General features: G+C 40.1%; 2 protein-coding genes across 2 annotated transcripts; both read right to left on the reverse strand.

The window, feature by feature from the left end:
• Positions 1 to 10,278: 10,278 nt before the first annotated feature.
• On the reverse strand, positions 10,279 to 11,141 carry LOC110685136. Its single transcript, XM_021861599.1, has 3 exons — positions 10,837 to 11,141; positions 10,614 to 10,740; positions 10,279 to 10,299 (listed from the first exon to the last, which is right to left on the reverse strand). The coding sequence occupies exons 1-3, from the start codon at positions 11,139 to 11,141 to the stop codon at positions 10,279 to 10,281; spliced, it is 453 nt and encodes a 150-aa protein (XP_021717291.1).
• Positions 11,142 to 12,573: 1,432 nt separating this feature from the next.
• Positions 12,574 to 14,748, reverse strand: LOC110685137. The gene is made up of 3 exons (XM_021861600.1): positions 14,500 to 14,748; positions 13,338 to 13,918; positions 12,574 to 13,228 (listed from the first exon to the last, which is right to left on the reverse strand). Exons 1-3 carry the CDS (start codon positions 14,746 to 14,748, stop codon positions 12,574 to 12,576), a joined length of 1,485 nt encoding a protein of 494 aa, XP_021717292.1.
• Between the last annotated feature and the right edge of the window lie 5,137 nt (positions 14,749 to 19,885).

Here is a 19,885-nt window from a genome sequence, read left to right on the forward strand (position 1 = left end):
TTTGAGTTTTTCAACTCAATATTTCATGTTCATCAAAACTACCCAGTATTTTGAATACATGATATCCAATCGTCCTTTCGGACTTAAGTCATAAAAGTCAATTATGAGAGGTTGTATTTTAGAAATGCCTTTCCATTATTTGAGAATCATTCTCAAAAGATTTCCTTTACCAATCATTGAAAACAATATAATTTGATGTAGAATTCTACATATATAAGTGCAAAGTATAACCATTTACCAAGTTCATAACATAATAAGTTTGAAATTCAAAGCATACATGAGAACTTTCAATCTTATTACGCGGTTTATCCACGCATTACAATTTGTCCCTTTTAGGCGAGAATAAAACGATTCCAAGATCCCAAATATCAGAAAGTGATTAAGCATGCTTTGACTTGTCTTAACACTTAATATTTTAAGGTAAGCAATCCAATTGCTAATAGCTCTAAGCTACTCTTGATTCGATAAAACGTCGCATCTAATGCTTTCTTGACATTTTATCTCCATTGCCACGACATCTAAGGACTCCTTGCTGATATCGTTGAGCTTAACCAAGACGACTTGTACACCTAGTATACCTTACGTTCCTAGGGAAGCGGTGATGCCTCGCTTTGGCGTAGCCCATCACCACGCGTATTAGTTCGGTAAGTGTCGTTCTTGGAATGGAAAATTTGGCTCAATATTATAGGGACCTAGGGTTTCTATATTGGTTAATTTAAGTGAACTTAATTAATCATCGCAACATTTGAAATCCTAAACATGAATCTATGATACTATTCAATCATATATAAACACAATTATATATAAAAAACATAAGTAAATGATGCATTTGACAACTAGCATGACCCCTTGAGTCTTCAAATCTTCAAGGGTCTCCGATGCAATTTCTTTGGCTTCTCTTCTTAGAAATGCCGTCTTCGAGACACGTCCGCCAACTATGCATTTACTAGCTACTACGACTAGGAATAATCTAAATATTAAGTTACAAAAATATGCAACGGTACGCAGACCGTATTTAGATTTAAAAAAATACATAATGGATCGCAGTCCGTATTTAATATCCTAGTGGGGCCCCACTAGTTGCCATTTTCACAAAACCTGTGAAATAATATTCATTCCATTCATCCATTCATTATATGTGAATGTCCCATGTATTTTACAATGAAAAACAAGTAACAATGCATAACACGCGTAAACTAGTAACTAACATAGGTGGTTAATCCGATTAATGCGCCTAATTAAAACTAGTCAAAGTTGATAAACATTTTATGTGATTAAGACGCAATTAGTTCAAGTAATTAAAGAAGCTGCCACTAAATTCCGCATCCAACTTAATTAATACAATCAATTCAGTCAGTTAACCCTAAATTTGTCAAAAAAAAAATTTGCAAGAGCCGGAATAACCGAGGCCTAGCCTCGTTAAAATAATTAAATAAAATTAAAACCGACAAAAATTACGCAAACAACAATAGCCCAACTAACGCAAAAACGGCCCACCCCAAAACCAAGTGTGGGTTGCGTGCTTGGGGTGCTGACATGCTTTCCTAGCAATGCACGCCACACTTGTTGGCACCAGCAGCATGCTACGCATCATGCTGGCGCTGGCAGCGAGTGGCTGGGCTTGCAGGGGCTCGCATGCCTTGCTGCCCAGCAGCATTCGCAAGCATCTCCTAGCAGCTACGCACCAAGCACACACACAACGTGCACCCTGCCCACCACACATAAGCACACCCTCGAAGCATGGCAGCCCACAAAGCACCTTGGCAGCCACATGTGGGCTGCTATGAGCAGCCCGGCTAGCCTAAGAGTGCATTTTGGGCGGTTTGCCTCGATTTGCGTGCACTTGACTCAGGATTTTAATCCCGATATATGTGTGACATAATATTCATTCTAAATTTATTTTATAATAAATTTAGAGCAAAATGAAAATAAAACAAGTCCAACTTTATTAAATTCAATTTTAATAGTGCACAAGCCTAAATTATTCAAGACTTATTCTTTAAATTAATTTAGGTCTATCTTGATGCTACAAAATTGAAGGGCTACGCTCATAATTAATTTAACCAAATATAAATTAATAATGAGATTTGACAAAATTTAAGGGTTGGAAAATTAAATCCTTTCATCCAATGAAAAATTTCCAACATTAACTTGTGTAAAAATGAAACAATTACATCTTCCAACATGAAATTAATTAAATTTCAATAACAAGTTTTGAACTTTTAGGACTTTAATCAACCCAAAAATAATTAAATCCAAAAATTAGTTCGACATGGAATTGAGCAATAAAAAATCCAACCAAATAAACAATCAAAGATTGGATCTTTGAAATATTAGGGACTTCAAAAATTATATATTCACCATAAACACTCACACTTGAAGTAATTTGTTTGCAAAAATGTGAAATTTCAAATTTATGTGAAAAATAAACACACCAAATTAAGCACCAATTATGACTTCATAAACATGCTTAATGAAGTTTATATTTGCAGTAGATTAGTGATGCAACCATACATCTAATCTACCTTTAACATGCCATAATTAATCAAGGTTTAAAGATTTAAAATTTTTCGTCAAAAACGAAAAACCCCTCGAAAAACATGTTTTTGGGTGATTTTGGCTTCTAGACAACCCCAAAGGTTCAAAAATGATTTAGAACATCGATTCCACCCAAAAATCAGTATTTTTAAGTCGAATTCTGGTTCGTTGGCCAAAATTACTAAAATAAGAGATTAAAACTAATTAAAACGAGCTTCTAATCTAATTAGAAAGAATAATAAAAAATTTAAATCCATTTTAAATCACCTTAATTAATTATTAGTTACATTAATTAAAGTGAGCGCGGCTCTGATACCGATGTTGGGTTTCGTAGCGTCCAATGCTACGCAGAAGAGAGACCCGCCCAACACCCGCTCACTGATTAAAGAAACTAAATATTTAATCACATAATTAATAACTCAAAAGAGAGAAAATAAAAGACGTTCTTACCCTCGACGCGTGCTTCGCTCCTATAGAGCTCGTACTTCAAAGCCTTAGCTCCGCAAGCGCGAGAGCCTCTGACGGAGTCCACCCTCGAGACCCGACCCGAATGGCCTTTACCCTAAAGGTTAGTCGGAGCTAGACCAAGAAATGACTAGAGTATTACGAACTTAAGGGTTTTCTCAACTATAGGGAGATGCCTTATTGAGTTCAAGTCAAGTGGTTTTCCCAAACCCAAAACTTGGGTATTTATAGGGAAAGGAGACATGATTCTCCCTTCTCCCATTAATGTCGGAGAATTGCATTTCTCTTCAATCATAATGCAAAGCAATCAACAAGATCCAAGTGTCACATGGAGGGAGAGAGTAGATGAGGACCATGCAATGGGGGGACCAACACCCCTTGCTTACCAAGCAATCTCCTCAATATTGGTCCCCACACATAACCGCACCACCATGCCACTTGGCTGGCTGGCACCCTACCTTGGCTGCCAAGGCTGCCAGCTGGCACCTAGCACTAAGGCTGGGCAGCCCAGCCAGCTAGCACGCTTTATGCGCACAACCAGCCAGCACCCAGCTAGCCAGCGCATGCTGCTGCTTGGTTCGTGCTGATGCTATACGAGTGGCGTGGTGCTTGGTGCTGCTCGCTAGCACACACGCACAGCCCAACACGCCTAGCACGCTGTTGCTGGGTGCGTGATGCTGCTATGCAAGAGCGCTGCTCAGCACACAAGCATGCCCAGCCATAGCACGCTGCGATGCCTAGCATGCAAGCATGCTGCGATTCGTGGCTGCTATGCGAGAGGCTATGATGTGCTGGGCTATGCACAGCATGCTGCGATGCTAGCGATGATGAGGCTGGTGCTACTATGCTAGTCCGCACGCTTAGCTACGCATGCAAAGCCACATCACACACACGCATGGCACGCATCTTGCGGTGCTCGTGCTGTGCGATGTGCATGTGTAGGTAATGTCAGGCACACTAGCATGCATGCGGTTTGGAACCTCGCTTAGCCTAGCACTCGCAAGGCTAGACTAATGCGATGCTACGGCTTGGCTCGTACTTGTCGCTTGCTTGATTCCACGTCTCGTCGAATTCTAAATTTGACTCGACTTACGACGCTCGGTCTCGACGCTCTAAGCTCGATATCCGACATCTTTCTTCGTAATACTCTAATGACTCATCTAATCCCTGGGATTGATTTGTCGTCTCAGATCGGTTACTCGATTGGGTGTGACCCGAAGGGTTTAGTCAAGATTAAGCTGTAATATTAATTACACATTAATTTTACTGATCGGAAGCGGCCTCCACCTAGGCATTCCAATCACTTGACCTCATTGAAGAATTAGCTTTCTAATAATTCTAAACCCTCTATCGGAATAATACACTCGTTGGAAGGACACCATTCCTTTCGAACATTCACCAGATTTGCATGAAAGAAATCAAGCATTTTTAATATGGGTGTGATTTCTAACATGTGTATTATTCCGATAGAGGGTTCAAAATTAGTAGAAGGCTAATTCTTCAGTAAGGTCAAGTGATTGGAATGCCTAGGTAGAGGCCGCTTCCGATAAGTAATATTAATGTGTAATTAATATTACAACCTAATCTTGACTGAACCCTTCGGGTCACACCTAATCGAGTAACCGATCCGAATAGACGAATCAATCCGAAGGATTAGATGAGTCGTTCGAGCTTCGAGACCGAGTGTCGCAAGTCGAGTCGAATTTAGAATTCGACGAGAAGAGAAATCAAGCAAGTGCTACGTTCAAGTTAAGTTGTAGCCTCGCATTTGCTTAGCGATGCGAGTGCTAGGCTAGCTAAAGATGTCATGCACATCACTAGGCATACCGCAAGCATTCTAGCAAGGCTGGTGCATACTAGCATACGCTACACAGCAGCAGCAGCCCGCATTGCTAGCGTGCTAGCGTGCTGGGCCACACACCCAGCCGCATCATCGCTAGCTCAAGCACAGCAGCAGCGCGCTATGCATGCTGTTCTATGGCGATGTGTGCTTGCATAGCAGCCTCACGCATCGCAACCTCTCACACACAGCTACGCATCGCAGCATCATCTAGCATCGCAGCGTGCTATGTGCTGTGGCTGTGCATGCTTGTGTGCTAGGCATCGCAGCATGCTATGTGCTGAGGCTAAGCATGCTTGTGTGCTAGGAAGCGCCTAGCATACGCTACACAGCAGCAGCAGCCTGCATTGCATGCGTGGCTTGTTGGCTGCGTGCATGCGTATGCAAGCTAGCTAGCCAGCCCATCTAGGTGCCAGGCGCCAGCTAGGCAGCCTAGGCAGCCAAGGCAGGCTGGCTGCCAGCAATGTGTGGGTTGTTCTTGAGTTTTGGTGGGGACCGATGCTTGGTGGCCTTGCTTGGGGAGCAAGGGGATTCCCCCCCTTAGTGGTCCTCACCTACCTTTGCTCACCTTTTGCCTCTCGTAGCTTGGTGGTTGAATTGCATTTTATTTTTTTTTTCTTTAAAATAAAATAGTGGAAAATGCAAATCGCCCACATTGATGGGAGAATGGAGATCAAGTTTCCATTCCCTATAAATACCCAAGTTTTGGGTTTTGGGACGAACACTTGAGTTGAGCTCAATAAGGCATCTCCGTATAGGTGAGAAAACCTTTTAGTTAGTAATACTCTAGTCTTTTCTTGGTCTAGCCCCGACTAACCTTCGGGGTAGAGGCCGTTCGGGTCGGGTCTCGAGGGTGGACTCCGTCGGTGGCACTCACGTTTGCGGAGCTAAGGGTTTGAAGTCCGAGCTTTATAGGAACGAAGCATGCATCAAGGGTAAGAATGTCTTTTCTCTTTCTCTCTTTTATGTTCTTAATTATGTGATTAAATATTTAGTTTCTTTAATTAGTGAGCGGGTCTTGGGCGGGTTTCACTTTCGCGTAACGTTGGACGTTACGAAACTCAACAATTTTTTCTATGGCTTGTAATTAAACAATGGTTGTTTCTCATGCTTTTAAACATACTTTTTATCTATGGTGTTGGACACCAAGTTACTTTGATCGCAAGACTTAATCAATGGTTGGTTTTTTGAATTGTCTTGTTTATATGTTCTATAAAATTGCATGTTTTACGTACATTTAGATAATTTAATGATACTGCCAAAAGAGCTAAAACCATTGAGTCGAATCAAACCTACTTTTGGCAATGTCGTCTTGGTCACATTAACATCAAACGCATCAAGAAACTTCTTCAAGAAGGTGTTCTTGAATCATTCGACTTAGAGTCGTTTGAAAATTGCGAAGGATTTCTGTTAGGCAAGATGATAAAGCAACCATTCTCCAAGTTGGGAGAAAGGGCAAGTGACTTATTGGGTCTAATACATACGGATGTATGTGGACCACTGAGTACACCCGCAAGGCATGGTTATAGATATTTCTTTACCTTCACGGACGACTATAGTAGATATGGCTATGTCTACCTTATGCCAAACAAATATGAATCTTTTAAGAAATTCAAAGAGTTTCAGAGTGAAGTTGAAAATCAGCTTGGTCAGAAAATCAAAGCACTTCGATCGGATCGAGGTGGAGAGTATTTGAGCCATGAATTCGACGATCACTTGGCTTGGAAAATGTTTTTCAATGAAGGATTTAGGAGAGGCACAGTACATATTGGGCATCAAAATCTATAGGGATAAATCTAAGAGGATAATTGGATTGAGCCAAAGTACATATATTGATAAGGTATTGGAACGATTCAACATGGAAGGGGCTAAGAGAGGGCACCTACCCATGTCCCATGGCATAACTCTCAGCAAGAAGTAGTGTCCACAAACACCTGATGAGCGAAAGAGGATGAGTCAGATTTCATATGCTTGCTTATTGGATCGATCATGTATGCCATGATATGTACTACGCCGGATGTATCGTATGCCTTAACTGTTATGAGCCGATACCAATCAGACCCAGGAGAGGCGCATTGGACTGCGGCCAAGAATATCCTAAAGTACCTGAAAAGGAACAAGGATAAGTTTCTGGTCTATGGTGGTTGTAATGATTTGGTTGTTGAAGATTAAATACTGACGTGACCTTCCAGACTGACAGAGATGACTCCAAGTCGCAGTCAGGGTACATATTCTGCCTAAATGGAGGAGCGTTTAGTGGGAAGAGTGCTAAGCAAAGCACCACTGCAGATTCTACAACTGAACCCGAATACTTGGCAGCTTCGGAAGAAGCTAAGGAGGCAGTTTTGATTCGTAAGTTCATTAGTGCACTTGGTGTTGTACCCTCCATCAAGGGTCTGATAGACCTCTATTGTGACAACAATGGAGCTATTACTAAGGCCAAGGAGCCAAGGGAACACCAGAAGGTCAAACATGTTAAGCGGCGATTTTACATGATAAGGGAGTGGAAATCCCAGGGTGAAATTAGAATTTGTAAGATTGGAACGGACGACAATCTAGCCAATCCATTGACTAAACCTATGCCTAAAGTGAAGCACAACAAGCACGTTGAGGCAATGGGGATCAAGCATGTTGAAGATTGGCTTTGAACTCCCTGTATATGTGTTTTAATTAAACTTGATGCTTTAATGTAAACACCATTCAATTTTGGAGCAATCAAATTTTCTGCAAATTTATTATTACTCCATTTCTATTTAATTGTGGTTTAGAATTAAATAATGAGTCCATTCGATTACTGAGAATAATAAAACAGGGTATTAAGATCATGTCTTGGATAAAGAAACACCTGTTAAGTGAACATTGAATATTTTAATCGGAAATCATCCCTAATCAAGGTCATTTAAACGATGGATGATTAATGACCACTTGAGATTATTGTGTAGTATGATTTATAGCACCGTTTCTTGTGCTAAGAGGACATGATTATCATAAATCGTTTGCACAGGTACTTTAAGAGATATAAAATCGTCATAAGTATATTTCTCTTGTTTGAGTACTAGTCGTTTTGATGTTGTCAAACGTCTGCCGTAAATGGGGATTATAACGGCAACACTCAGGCGACTAGGTCCTCTTAGTAAGGGAAGCTTATAGTTAAAGACTGGGAATGTCCCCCTATTAACAATAGGGAATATGTCTTTGTTGTTTAGAAGGCCTCTCGAAGAGCGAGACTGTGAAAATGCATGGTCGTGCTCAGATGGATTTTAGAAATCATCTGTTTATTGACATTTAAACTCGGGAATTGAGAAACACTTCTGGACGTAATAAGGGTGACGAAGAATCTTACCTTATAGTGCATGAAGAGACATTAAGCGACATAGGAAAAGGGTTATACACTAATAGCACACTTGTCCGGAAAGACAAGTGGGAGATTTAAAGGAATGGTGTCCTTCCAACAAGTGTATTATTCTGATAGAGGGTTCGGAATTATTAGAAAGCTAATTAGGGAGGTCAAGTGATCGGAATGCCTAGGTGGAGGCCGCTTCCGATCAGTACTATTAATGCATAATTAAAATTACGGCTTAATCTTGACTGAACCCTTCGGGTCGCACCCCAATCGAATAATCGATCCGAATCGACAAATCAATCTGAAGGATTAGATGAGTCATTAGAGTATTACGAAAAAGACGTCAAAATATCGAGCTTAGAGCGTCGCAAGTTAAGTAAAATTTACAATTCGACGAGACATAAAATCAAGCAACAACAAGTTTTGAGCCTAGCCGTAGCCACACATTGGCCTAGCCATGCAAATGCTTGGCTAGGCATGGTCACCAACCCATGTGCATCATGGGTACCTAGCATCTCCCAGCACACGCACATCGCATGACATAAGCATCGCAAGATGCGTGCATGCGTGTGGTGTGGCTGTGCATGTGTGGCTAGGCGTGCTAGCATAGAAGCGCTAGCCATCGCATCATGCAAGGCATGGGCTAGCACATCCCGCAAGCATCGCAAGCATGGTGCGTTGCGTGCTTGCTAGCATGCTAGGCTAAGCACCTAGCCATCGCTAACACCAAGCATAGGAGTGTGCTAGGCCTTGCGTGCTAAGGCCTTGTGCCCAGCCCGTCGCAGCCTCTCACCAAGCAGCAACATCGCATAGCAGCGTGCTAGGCATGTTGAGCTATGCGTGCATGCTTGCATAGCAGCGCCTACCAGCAGCACGGCAGCATCACAAGCATGCTGGCTGGCTGTGCATGTGCTGCGGGCTAGTGGCGATGTGCTGGCTAGCTTGTTGTGCATGCGGTGCGGGCTGGTTGGTTAGGTTTCCGAGCCTTGGTGCTAGGTGCCAGCTGGAAGCCTTGGCATCCAATGTAGGCTTCCAGCCAGACAAGTGGTGGAGTGGTCCAGTTTTGAGTGGGTACCGATTTCAAGGGCCTTGCTTGATGAGCAAGGCTATGGTCCCCCCCCCCAAGAAATGGTCCTCACCTAATTCTTCCTCTCCTATTCCCACTTGTAGCTTGTTGATTGATTTAGCATTTTATTTTGTTTTTGATTAAAATAAAATAAGGGATAATGCAAATCTCCCACGTTGATTGAGAATGGGAAATCAAGGTTCATTTCCCTTTAAATACCCATGTTTTGGGTTTTGGGAAGAATACTTGTGTGGAACTAAAAAGGCATCTCCTTAGTAAAGTGAGAAAACCTTAAGTTCGTAATACTCTATGTTTTTATTGGTCAAGTCCCGACTAACCTTAGGGACTAGGACCGTTTGGGTCGGGTCGAGGGTGCGAGCCATAGGAAGTCGTCGCACTTGCGGGGCTCGTGTTTTGAAGTAAGAGCTCGTGAATCGAGCGAAGCACGGTCAAGGGTAAGAATGTCTTTTCTCTTTCTCTCTTTTATGTTGTTAAGTATGTGATTAAATATTTAGTTTCTTTAATTAGTGAGCGGGTCTTGGGCGGGTCTCTCTTTCGGGTAGTGTTAGACGCTACGAAACCCAACAGGTGGGCGCCGGCCGGTGGGCAGCCGTGGTGGTGGCTGGGGATGTGGTGTGTGTGTGGGTGGCGATGAACCAAAAATAAAATAAAGGGGAAGGGGAAAAATTAAGGGGGAAAGAAAATAAGAGAGAGAGGGTGTTTACGTTTGGGTATTCTCTACCTTAGGCAAAGTTTGATTTTGCTCATATGATGGGTATTTATACCCCCTCTTAATAACCCTCCTACTTAAAATTCCTTTACTACCTTTAATGATCTCTTTCCTATTTAAACTAACATTTTGACTTTCCTTTAACACCATTAACTTTAAAATTTACCTTTTTATAAAATAATATGCCCCAATGATTTTAAATTATAAATAAAGTATTTCCAAAATTATTAAATAAATACATTGGACCTTTAATTTAAAACTAAAACTCTTTAATTTAGTAAAATATCATAAATAATTCATTTTAACTCATTTAAATACTGTAAGAAATACTCATATAAATTAAAATACGTATAAAAATGCGGGGTATTATAGTCTAACTCCCTTAAAAGAAGTTTCGTCCCGAAACATGGGTAACGAAATTCAAACTTTTTACTCACTTTGTATAATATTGTTGTACTCTTTTGTCATACTTTTGCCTTTAATGTCTCTTTGAAATCAAAATTACTCGAAATAACCGTTAAAAATGTGTAAAAAGCACAAAAATAACTGAAAATATAGGCAAAAGCGCGAAATTCTACCGCATTCTACCCCCCTTAAAGAAAACGAGTTACGTCCCCGTAACTCAACATACCTTAAAAAACTCGAGATATTTCTCTTTCACCTCATCCTCAGCTTCCCAAGTTGCTTCCTCATACTCTTGGTTATACCACAGCACTTTAACAATCTTAACTTCCTTATTGCGTGTACTACGCACTTTACTGTCAAGGATCTTGACATGTCTTTCGTCGTAAGTTAAGCTTTGATCAAACTCAATGGTTTCGGGTTATAGCACATGCGACTTATCAGGGATATACCTTCTTAACTGAGATACATGAAATACATCATGCACTTTGCTTAGCTGCATAGGTAAGGCCAACCTATAACCTACATTGCCTATCCTTTGCAATATTTCATATGCACCAATATACTTTGGGCTCAGCTTTCCTTTCATTCCAAATCTCATTACACCTTTCGTTGGTGACACCTTTAACAATACTTTGTCACCGACCTCAAATTCCTCCACTCTACGTTTCAAGTCCGCGTAGCTCTTTTGGAGATCTTGCGCTGCTTGAATCTTAGCTTGAATCTCCCTTACCTGCTTAATTGTATCCTTGATCATTTAAGGCCCTAAGGTTATTGTTTCACTCATGTCGTTCCAACAGATCGGACTGCGACACTTCCTTCCATATAATGCCTCAAATGGAGTCATGCCAATGCTTGCATGGTAGCTATTATTATAGGAAAATTCAATTAAGTCTAAGCTATCTTCCCATCCTTCTTGGAAATCTATAACACAAGCCATCAACATGTCTTCCTGTGTTTGAAGGGTTCTCTCAGTTTGCCCATCTGTGGCAGGGTGAAATGTCGTACACATCTTAAGTGTTATACCAAGTTTTCCTGCACACTGTTCTAGAACTTTGAAAGAAATCTTGAATCTCTGTCAGACACAATATCTTTTGGAACTCCATGTAATCTCACCACATTTTTTATGTAAGCTTTTGCAAGTTGCTCCATCTTCCAAGTCTCCTATTGATATGAACACTGCATATTTCTTAAGTCTATCCACCACTACCTAAATGGTGTCATTTCCACTCTTTGAATTTGGGAGGAAAATCACAAAGTCCATTAAAATAAATCCCATTTCCATCTAGGAATTTCCAATGATTCACAGTTCTTTGCGGTCTTTTGTGTTCTATCTTCACTTTCTGACAAGTTAGACACTTTGCCACAAATTTCGCAACCTCATCCTTCATTCTGGGCCACCAATACATATTTTTCAAGTCCTTATATAGCTTGTCCCCTCCTGGGTGTACTGAATACGGTGTATTGTGGCCTTCTACCATCGACTTTCTCTTTACCGCTTCACATTTTTGTGGTACACACCAACGACCCTTGTACCTTAAACTCCTATCTTCATCAATTTTGAAATCTGTAGCTTTTCCTTACTTTATTTTCTCACGAACCCTATCCAACTTTACATCCTCTGCTTGATTTTCCCTTATCTCATCAAATATTGTTGGTTGAATACTTAGGTTTACAAGTATGCCTGCTGGCACCCCCCATTCTACAACTTCTTGGTTCATTTTCCTCATTTCTCTACACAACTCATCAACCACTATCAAAGTGTTTAGTCCATGACTGGTTTTACAACTTAGAGCGTTTGCAACTACATTTGCTTTCCCTTCATGATATTGTATGTCTAAGTCATAATCCGTCGTATATTCTAAGCATCTCCTTTGGCCTAAGTTTAAATCCCTTCGAGTGAAAATGTATTTCAAACTTTTATGGTCTGTATAAATCCTACATTTCACTCCATACAAGTAGTACCTCTAAATCTTTAGCGCAAAAATGATTGCAGCTAGTTCTAAGTCATGAGTAGGGTAATTTACTTTATAAGTCTTTAACTGTCATAATGCATACGCAATCACTTTCCCATTTTGCATATGTACACATCCCAGACCATTCTTGGATGTGTCACTATATACATCATAAATTCCACTATCGTCCGGTAGTGTAAGCATTGGCACTGTGATTAGCTTTTGTTTCAAGAGTTAGAATGCTTCCTCACACTTGTTAACCCAATCAAACTTCTTGTCCTTCTTCATTAGAGGGGTCATAGGTTTAGCAATCTTCGAGAAATCTTTCACAAAACCCCTATAACACCCTGCTAAACCTAAGAAACTCTTAACGTCAGACACTGTTTTAGGCGTAGGCCAACCTTTCACTGCCTCGATCTTTGCTGGATCTACTTCTACCCCATCTTTGGACACAAAATGGCCCAGAAATGCTACTCTCTCCAACCAAAACTCACATTTAGAGAACTTGGCATAAAGCTTGTTTTCCCTTAGTGTTTGCAGAATAGCCCTCAGATGTTCTACATGTTCTTCTTTACTCTTCGAATACACTAGTATATTATCTATGAACACTACCATAAACTTGCCCATAAATGGATGAAACACCCTGCTCATCAAGTCCATAAAGATTGCAGGAGCATTCATCAATCCAAAAGGCAATACTGTGAATTTATAATGTCCATATCTTGTTCTAAATGCAGTCTTGGGAATATCTTCATCTGCAATTCTAAGTTGATGGTAACCAAACCTTAAATCAATCTTAGAGAGCAAAGTTGCGCCTCTCAGCTTGTCAAATAGGTCATTAATCCTTGGTAATGGGTACTTGTTCGTTATGGTGACCTTATTTAACTCCCTATAGTCAATACATAACCTCACTTCTATCTTTGTTATTCACAAATAACACTGGCGCTCCCCAAGGTGATGCGCTTGGTCTTATATATCCCTTTTCTAATAAATCCTACAATTGCTCCCTTAACTCATTCATCTCTGCAGGTGCCATTCGATATGGTGCCTTGGAAATTGGTGTTGTTCCTGGAACTAGCTCTATGGTGAAATCAATTGCCCTTTTGGGTGGCATTCCAAGAATCTCTTCTGGAAACACATCTAGAAACTCATTTACTACTTCTATATCCTCAGGCTTAGTTGACTCTTCATGTTCCATATTCCTCACACTACAAAAATACACTAGATGCCCCTTCTTAATATACTTTACCAATTTTAACACAGATATGATCCTTGGGCACTTAGTTTCACCATGCATCCAATGTGTCACTAACTCGTTATTAGCTGTACTCATTTTTACTTTCTGTGATCGACAACTAATCTTTGCGCTGTACTTGCTCAACCAATCCATTCCCAAAATGACATCAAAGTCACTCAACCCAAACTCAATGAGATCTGATAAAAACACTTTTCCTTCAATTTCTAAAGGTACATCTCTAAAGGTCATGTTACACTTTGCTACCCCACCCGTAGGAATAACTATTGGAAAATCTACCTCATCTGCGGTTTTCAAACAGTTTGATAATTTTGAAACAATGGCCTTTGAAATGAAAGAAAAAGTTGCACCAGAATCAAACAAGACTTTAACAGGAATAGAGTTAATAGAAAAGGTACAAGTGATGATATATTTTGTGGAATCAGCCTCATGCCTACTCATTACATTCAACTTTCCTGCAACTCCACCTTTCTATTGGTTATTTCCACTATTATTGTTGGTTTTATCGCATTCTGCATGGCCCCCTTGTTCCCATAATAGTTGTTGCTTCCCTGAAAGTTTCTCTAAGCCCCTCCTTGATTATTGCCCTGTTTATTTCGATTGGAATCCTTAGAGAAACATTCATACTTCCTGTGTCCTAACATGTTAGAAGCACAACAGGTAACCAAATTTCCATCACAATCCTTACTAGGGTGATCGTTCTTACACCTCTTGCAGTAAAAATGCCTTGCTCCCCTATTATTTCCCTGGGTAGAGTTCCTAGCTCCACCATTAAAGGTCCGACCACCTAAGCGATTGCTGCCTTGGAAATCATTGTTGTTGTGGAAGTTGTTGTTATTATGGTTGTACTTCTGTTTCTTAAAGTTGTTTTGGTTACCTTGTGGGTTTCCAGAGTTCTATCCCACCTCTTTTCTATTTTCCTTTCCTTTCATTTCAGCTATTTCTTTCCTTTTCTTTAATTCTAAGGCACATAGGTGTGCAACTCTACCATATATTTCATCCAAGGTTTCAAATACTTGCCCACACAGCTTTAATTGCAAATCAGTAGTCAGTCCAATCTTAAACTTCCTAGCCTTAGACTTTTCTGTGCAGACAGACTCTTTAGCAAATCGTGACAGCTCAATAAACTTGGTGTAGTATTCAGTGACCGACATATTTCCCATTGCAAGGTTAGAAAATTCCTCAGCTTTTTGTTTCTGTAAGAAGCTAGGGTAAAACTTATCCCTAACCTTCTCTTAAAACATCGCCTAGTAGAATCCAGGTAGTGCCTTAATGGTAGCTTCATTTTGCTACCACCAAAGGTCAGCTTCACCTCTGAGGTAATAGGTAGCACAACCTACTTTGGAAGTTTTCGGACACCCTACTGCCTCAAACAATTTCTCAAACTCCCTCAATCAGTATTCCAGTATAGTTGGATCAGGCTCTCTTAGATAGGTTGGTGGCTTGCTCTGCGCCACCTTCTTAAATAGCTCTCCTTCAGCATCTACATTATTGGTTGAGTTCCTTGATAATTGTTGGGCAACAACTGCCAATTGCCTCACAACTTCACTTAATTCTCCTCCATCGTTGTTGTTACCACTCACCTCCTGCCATCTTTCTTCACCTGAATTAAAACAAAGGGGTCTTTATTAAATACGATCTCGGCTAGCTCTTAAGTTATACACCCATCTAACTAATTAATACCCTAGAAGCATACACATAAAATTTTAAGCTAACAAATTGGGATTGTAAAAGTTAAAATTCCCAAAATTTGCAGCTTTGTGAACCAAATATTGATTGCTAACCAACCACACATTTAAGAAAGCATCTCATTAATAAATAAAAATAATTCCCATGGATTCCCAGAGCTTAGAAACAAATTATTGGAATATTTGTGAGTAACAAATGGCTTCTTGGAGTAGTGATACGAAATGAATGATTTGGGAATGAAATGAATTATTTGTTAATAAAATTTATTAATTGACAAGGAAATAAATGAGATTTTATTGCTGAGTAAGAAAATGAATGGAATACTAAAATAAAATGAGTTTAAATAACACTTATTGCTTTACTGAAACTGAAATAATTAAAATGCGGAAATGAATCTAAGAATCTTAAAAGAAATGAAACTACAAAAATCTAGTCATTTCGAACATTATCCTTATTGTCGGTAGATTGTTTGTAGCTTCTAGGATCGAATTCGGGGTCTTCTTCTTCCTCCATTGGCTCAGGTGTGATGTGATTTTTAGTCCAAAAACTAAGCCTCACAAAGATCTGAATCTAACCTAATTCTATACAGAAAATTCACCAAGAATTAAGCAAGAAACTTAGATTAATTAATCAAGAATCCACCTAATTAATCAACCTAGGTGATAGTTTTAACTAAAACAAACAAAACAACAAATTGGAATCCACCAATCAAGAATTTAAGTAATCCAACTTAAATAAAAGCAATAAGTAATATTATTATGAATGTATGATTAAACTTGTCAGCTATTATTCGAAGATTACAACCCTATATTTATAGGCTCAATCAACTATCCTAAACCCACTTGAATTAGAATTCTAATCCCCTAACAAAAACCCACGGATTGCATAACTTAATCAAGTTTATATAACTTGCCTATTTTATCCTAACTAAAGCTTGCACTCCAAGCTATTATTGACGCCTACTACACTAAACACAATTCCTAATCAACTTAGGAACTCACTTTGATAAAAACAAATCCTAATCAACTTAGAAACTTTCTTAGCTAAAACTAGTCCTAATCAACCTAGGAACTTATTAAGCTAAAACAATTCCTAATGAAATTAGAAATCCTAAGTGCTTAAAACAAGAAAAACCCTTTCAAGTGAAAGGTAAAAACTTGTAAGCAAAAACCTAAGTAAAGACTCACAAAATAAAACTAAGGAAAAGAAATCATTATTTTCATATCGCCGCCAGAACACCACTTCACGCGCCACCACTTGTGACACGCGCCACACCACCTTGTAGCTGGGCTCAGTCCGGTGCTGGAAGGCAGGCGAGTGGGACCCATCTCGGCACGTGGCCGGCTGTATCGTCGCCGGAAGTGAACTGCGCAACTTCTTTGTTCCTGGAAATCATGCTTCTTTCTTTCCAATTTAAGCTATTGAACCTTTCCTTGATTATTTCCTTGTTTGGGAAGCCTATAATGGAGTTGTTTAGACCATCTAAAAGTACATTAGATCCTTCAAAATAATTATCTTCTTAATTCGCATCAAGGTGTTTCTGGATCTTGCTCTACTTGGACAGATTTTTCATCTTCCTCATCGTTAGATGAAATGTCGATTATAATTAGAGTTGGAGGTGGATTTGGATTTTGAATCTCCATAATGGAACTATAAACAGTATGGTTACTGTCATCCATTAAATCTCCTTCCTCTTGCCCTCCATTTGTTCCTTCTTGATTACTCTGAGTAGGAGAAGAACTTCCTGACTAATGACTAGTGGAAGGGGAATTATACCCTGCTGGATTATCATTGTAGTAATTGGGATATAGAATGTGTAAGCGCTCACAATGATATTTCTCAACTCTAACGAGGTAAGAAATTAGGTACCTAAAATCTGGATACCACTGGCCATAATAGTCTCTGTATTTAGAGTAGTTTGGGATGTCCCCTGGTAAATAGAAATCAGAAAATTTTGATTTGACAGCAACATATGGGGGTTCATCTGTAAGATAGTGAATAATCATAGTAGAAACTCAATCAAGAAGGTCATAGTGCTTGTCTCCTAAGACATCGCTCATATGGGAACAATAGAATCTAATTTTCTTGACATACTCAAACGGATGTTCATTGTTTTTCTTAATTAGAGTACCAATTTGGGAATGTTTGCTAGGAAGAATCGGCATCCTGTAAAGGAAAAGGCTTAGAAAAGAAATCTATATCTAACAAAATAAAATAATACAGTTCGTGCATGAATTAGGTTCAATGTTCAATCAAACAATTTCACCTTTTTCTAACCATATAATCACATGCTTTCAATTAATCAATCCACAGGATCAAATATCACAACCTAAAATTTAATGCATACAAGAAAATGATCAAATATCAACATGCTTTTATGAACTTTTAACACATAATACTTACCTCAATCCTTGCTTTCCTGCAAAATGAACAAACAGAAAAATATTTTTGACTCTTCTTTAAAATATATTTTTTTAAAATAAGCACCGAAAAAGGCCCAAATATTTGGCCACCATAAAATAAATATTCGAACACCTTATTTTAAAATAAAATATTTCGGTCCTCTTAAAATAAAAAAAGAATAAAACAACTCACTTTTTAAAATTACTTGATTAAATAAACACTTGGCCAAGTTTAAAACAAAATATTTTAAAACACATTTTTAGCTTTATTTTAAAAGCTCCCAGATACCACTTTATAACACCCTAGAAATTTCTTTCCTTAAAAATACCTGTTTTCCCATTTTAAAATACGAAATAGGAAATCTAAGACATTACCGCCACCGTGAAAACGGCTAAAGAAATTATCCAAGACACACAGCGGAAGATTAACTTTAAAACCATTCAAAACACGTCAACTCAAAAGTCAAACCAAAGTCAAACGAAGTCAACCTACAACTTGGAACCATTGTAGGCCCTTAAAACCAAACAATACTGAAAACCTTACGTTAGCCTTGAGTAGGGGATTTTTACCCCGCCACATGGACCAATCAGGGTTCGCCACGTGGACTAATCCGAGTCCGCCACATGTCATCATAAGGAGAGCCAAAGTGGACCAACCAGTTAACGACACGTGGCAGACAAATATTTGGCAGCTTTCAAGGGCCAAATCCCCAGGCAACCCGTCACTCTTAGGTTTCTTAACCTAGGATGGGCACGTATTTTGAGACCCTATAAAAGGGAGATGTTTCCTTAAAGAAAACACAACATTGAATACATTCAACACATTCAATTCATACGAATTACGAGAGTAAATACTCAGATATTGAGGTTGTCTATGATAGCCGGATTATCATTTCTTACCGTAGGGAAACGTGATCCCACTTTACATTCTGCACTTTTTATCTTCCGAACACGTTCTAACTTGATCTTCGGAGGCGGAACTCCACCCAACCGGAGTCTCCATTGTTTTGCAGGTACAGGCGTCCGAAGTCCAGTCTTAGTGTTGTAACTCTCCCGAGGGACACAGAAAACCTCGAAACATTTGGCGCCATCTGTGGGGAGAGTACTTCTAAGATGGCTTCACAAGAACCTGTACCGCCTCTTATTGAGAATTGCCCTATGGCCGACGCTCAAGTCTATATGGACAAAGACACTTATGACAACTTTGAAGTCAAAACATATGTGGCTGCCGGCGGTTCACTCAGAACAAGACGCACTAGTCCCAGAGAAAGAAGGGAACCGGGCAATGATCAAGCAGATCCAAGTCAACCATTCGGACAGTCGTTTGGACAACCCCAGGCGGCCAAAAGCACAACCCTAATCACCCGAGACGACCTCATGAGATTCATGACAAGTTTAAAGGGGGAGAAAAAGGACCTCATCGATAAAAAGTCGGTTGGCTCTACCAAGGAGCAGTCGGCCAATAAGCCTTTCCATTCTGGGAGGAACAATTCTGTCAAGGACGGAGAACCCACTCCGCATCCGAAATCAAAGGAGGGGAAGCGGCCCTTGATCGATCTTACAAAGATCTGATTCCCTGAGACAAGGACGAGGAAGGTCATACGACACGTCTAGCCGGATGACACAAAGAAGACTTATTCTGATGCCCGGATGATAATCCAGCAGAAGAAGAGTTAACAGCTATTTGAGTCGGCTTCATCGTCGAGTTACCCAAACAGCTTTCAGATTACCTCAAAGAGGTATTCGCAATCAAACTGAGAGGGTCAGTCAGGTGGCATGTCCGTGCACTCTGGCCTTTAGATAATCCATTCGACTCCATATGTGCCTCAGCAGCCATGCATATCGTATGGACAACCTTACATGCAGCCGGCCCTCTTTGGGGTGCAGGTGGCACAAAACGTCCAACCTTTAGACTGGCAGCTCCGTCTGCTAAAACTTGGGGAACAACCTTTAGCGTTCTCCAAGGAAATAACCGAGGCGGCACAGCCCGCCTATGTATTTACAGGGCTTGGATGATGCCGCATGGTACCATCAACCCAGAAGATTACCTCATGGCTTACACCAACCTCATGTATTTACAGGGGTTGGATGATGTCGCATGGTGTCGATGCTTTCCAGCCACATTGAAGGGCGTCGCCCAACGATGGTTCGACAACCTGCGACTGCGTGCATCAACAATTTCAAGACGCTTGCGTATTTG

This window comes from Chenopodium quinoa, unplaced genomic scaffold (assembly GCF_001683475.1).
Source record: "Chenopodium quinoa cultivar QQ74 unplaced genomic scaffold, ASM168347v1, whole genome shotgun sequence".
Classification (NCBI taxonomy): domain Eukaryota; kingdom Viridiplantae; phylum Streptophyta; class Magnoliopsida; order Caryophyllales; family Amaranthaceae; genus Chenopodium; species Chenopodium quinoa.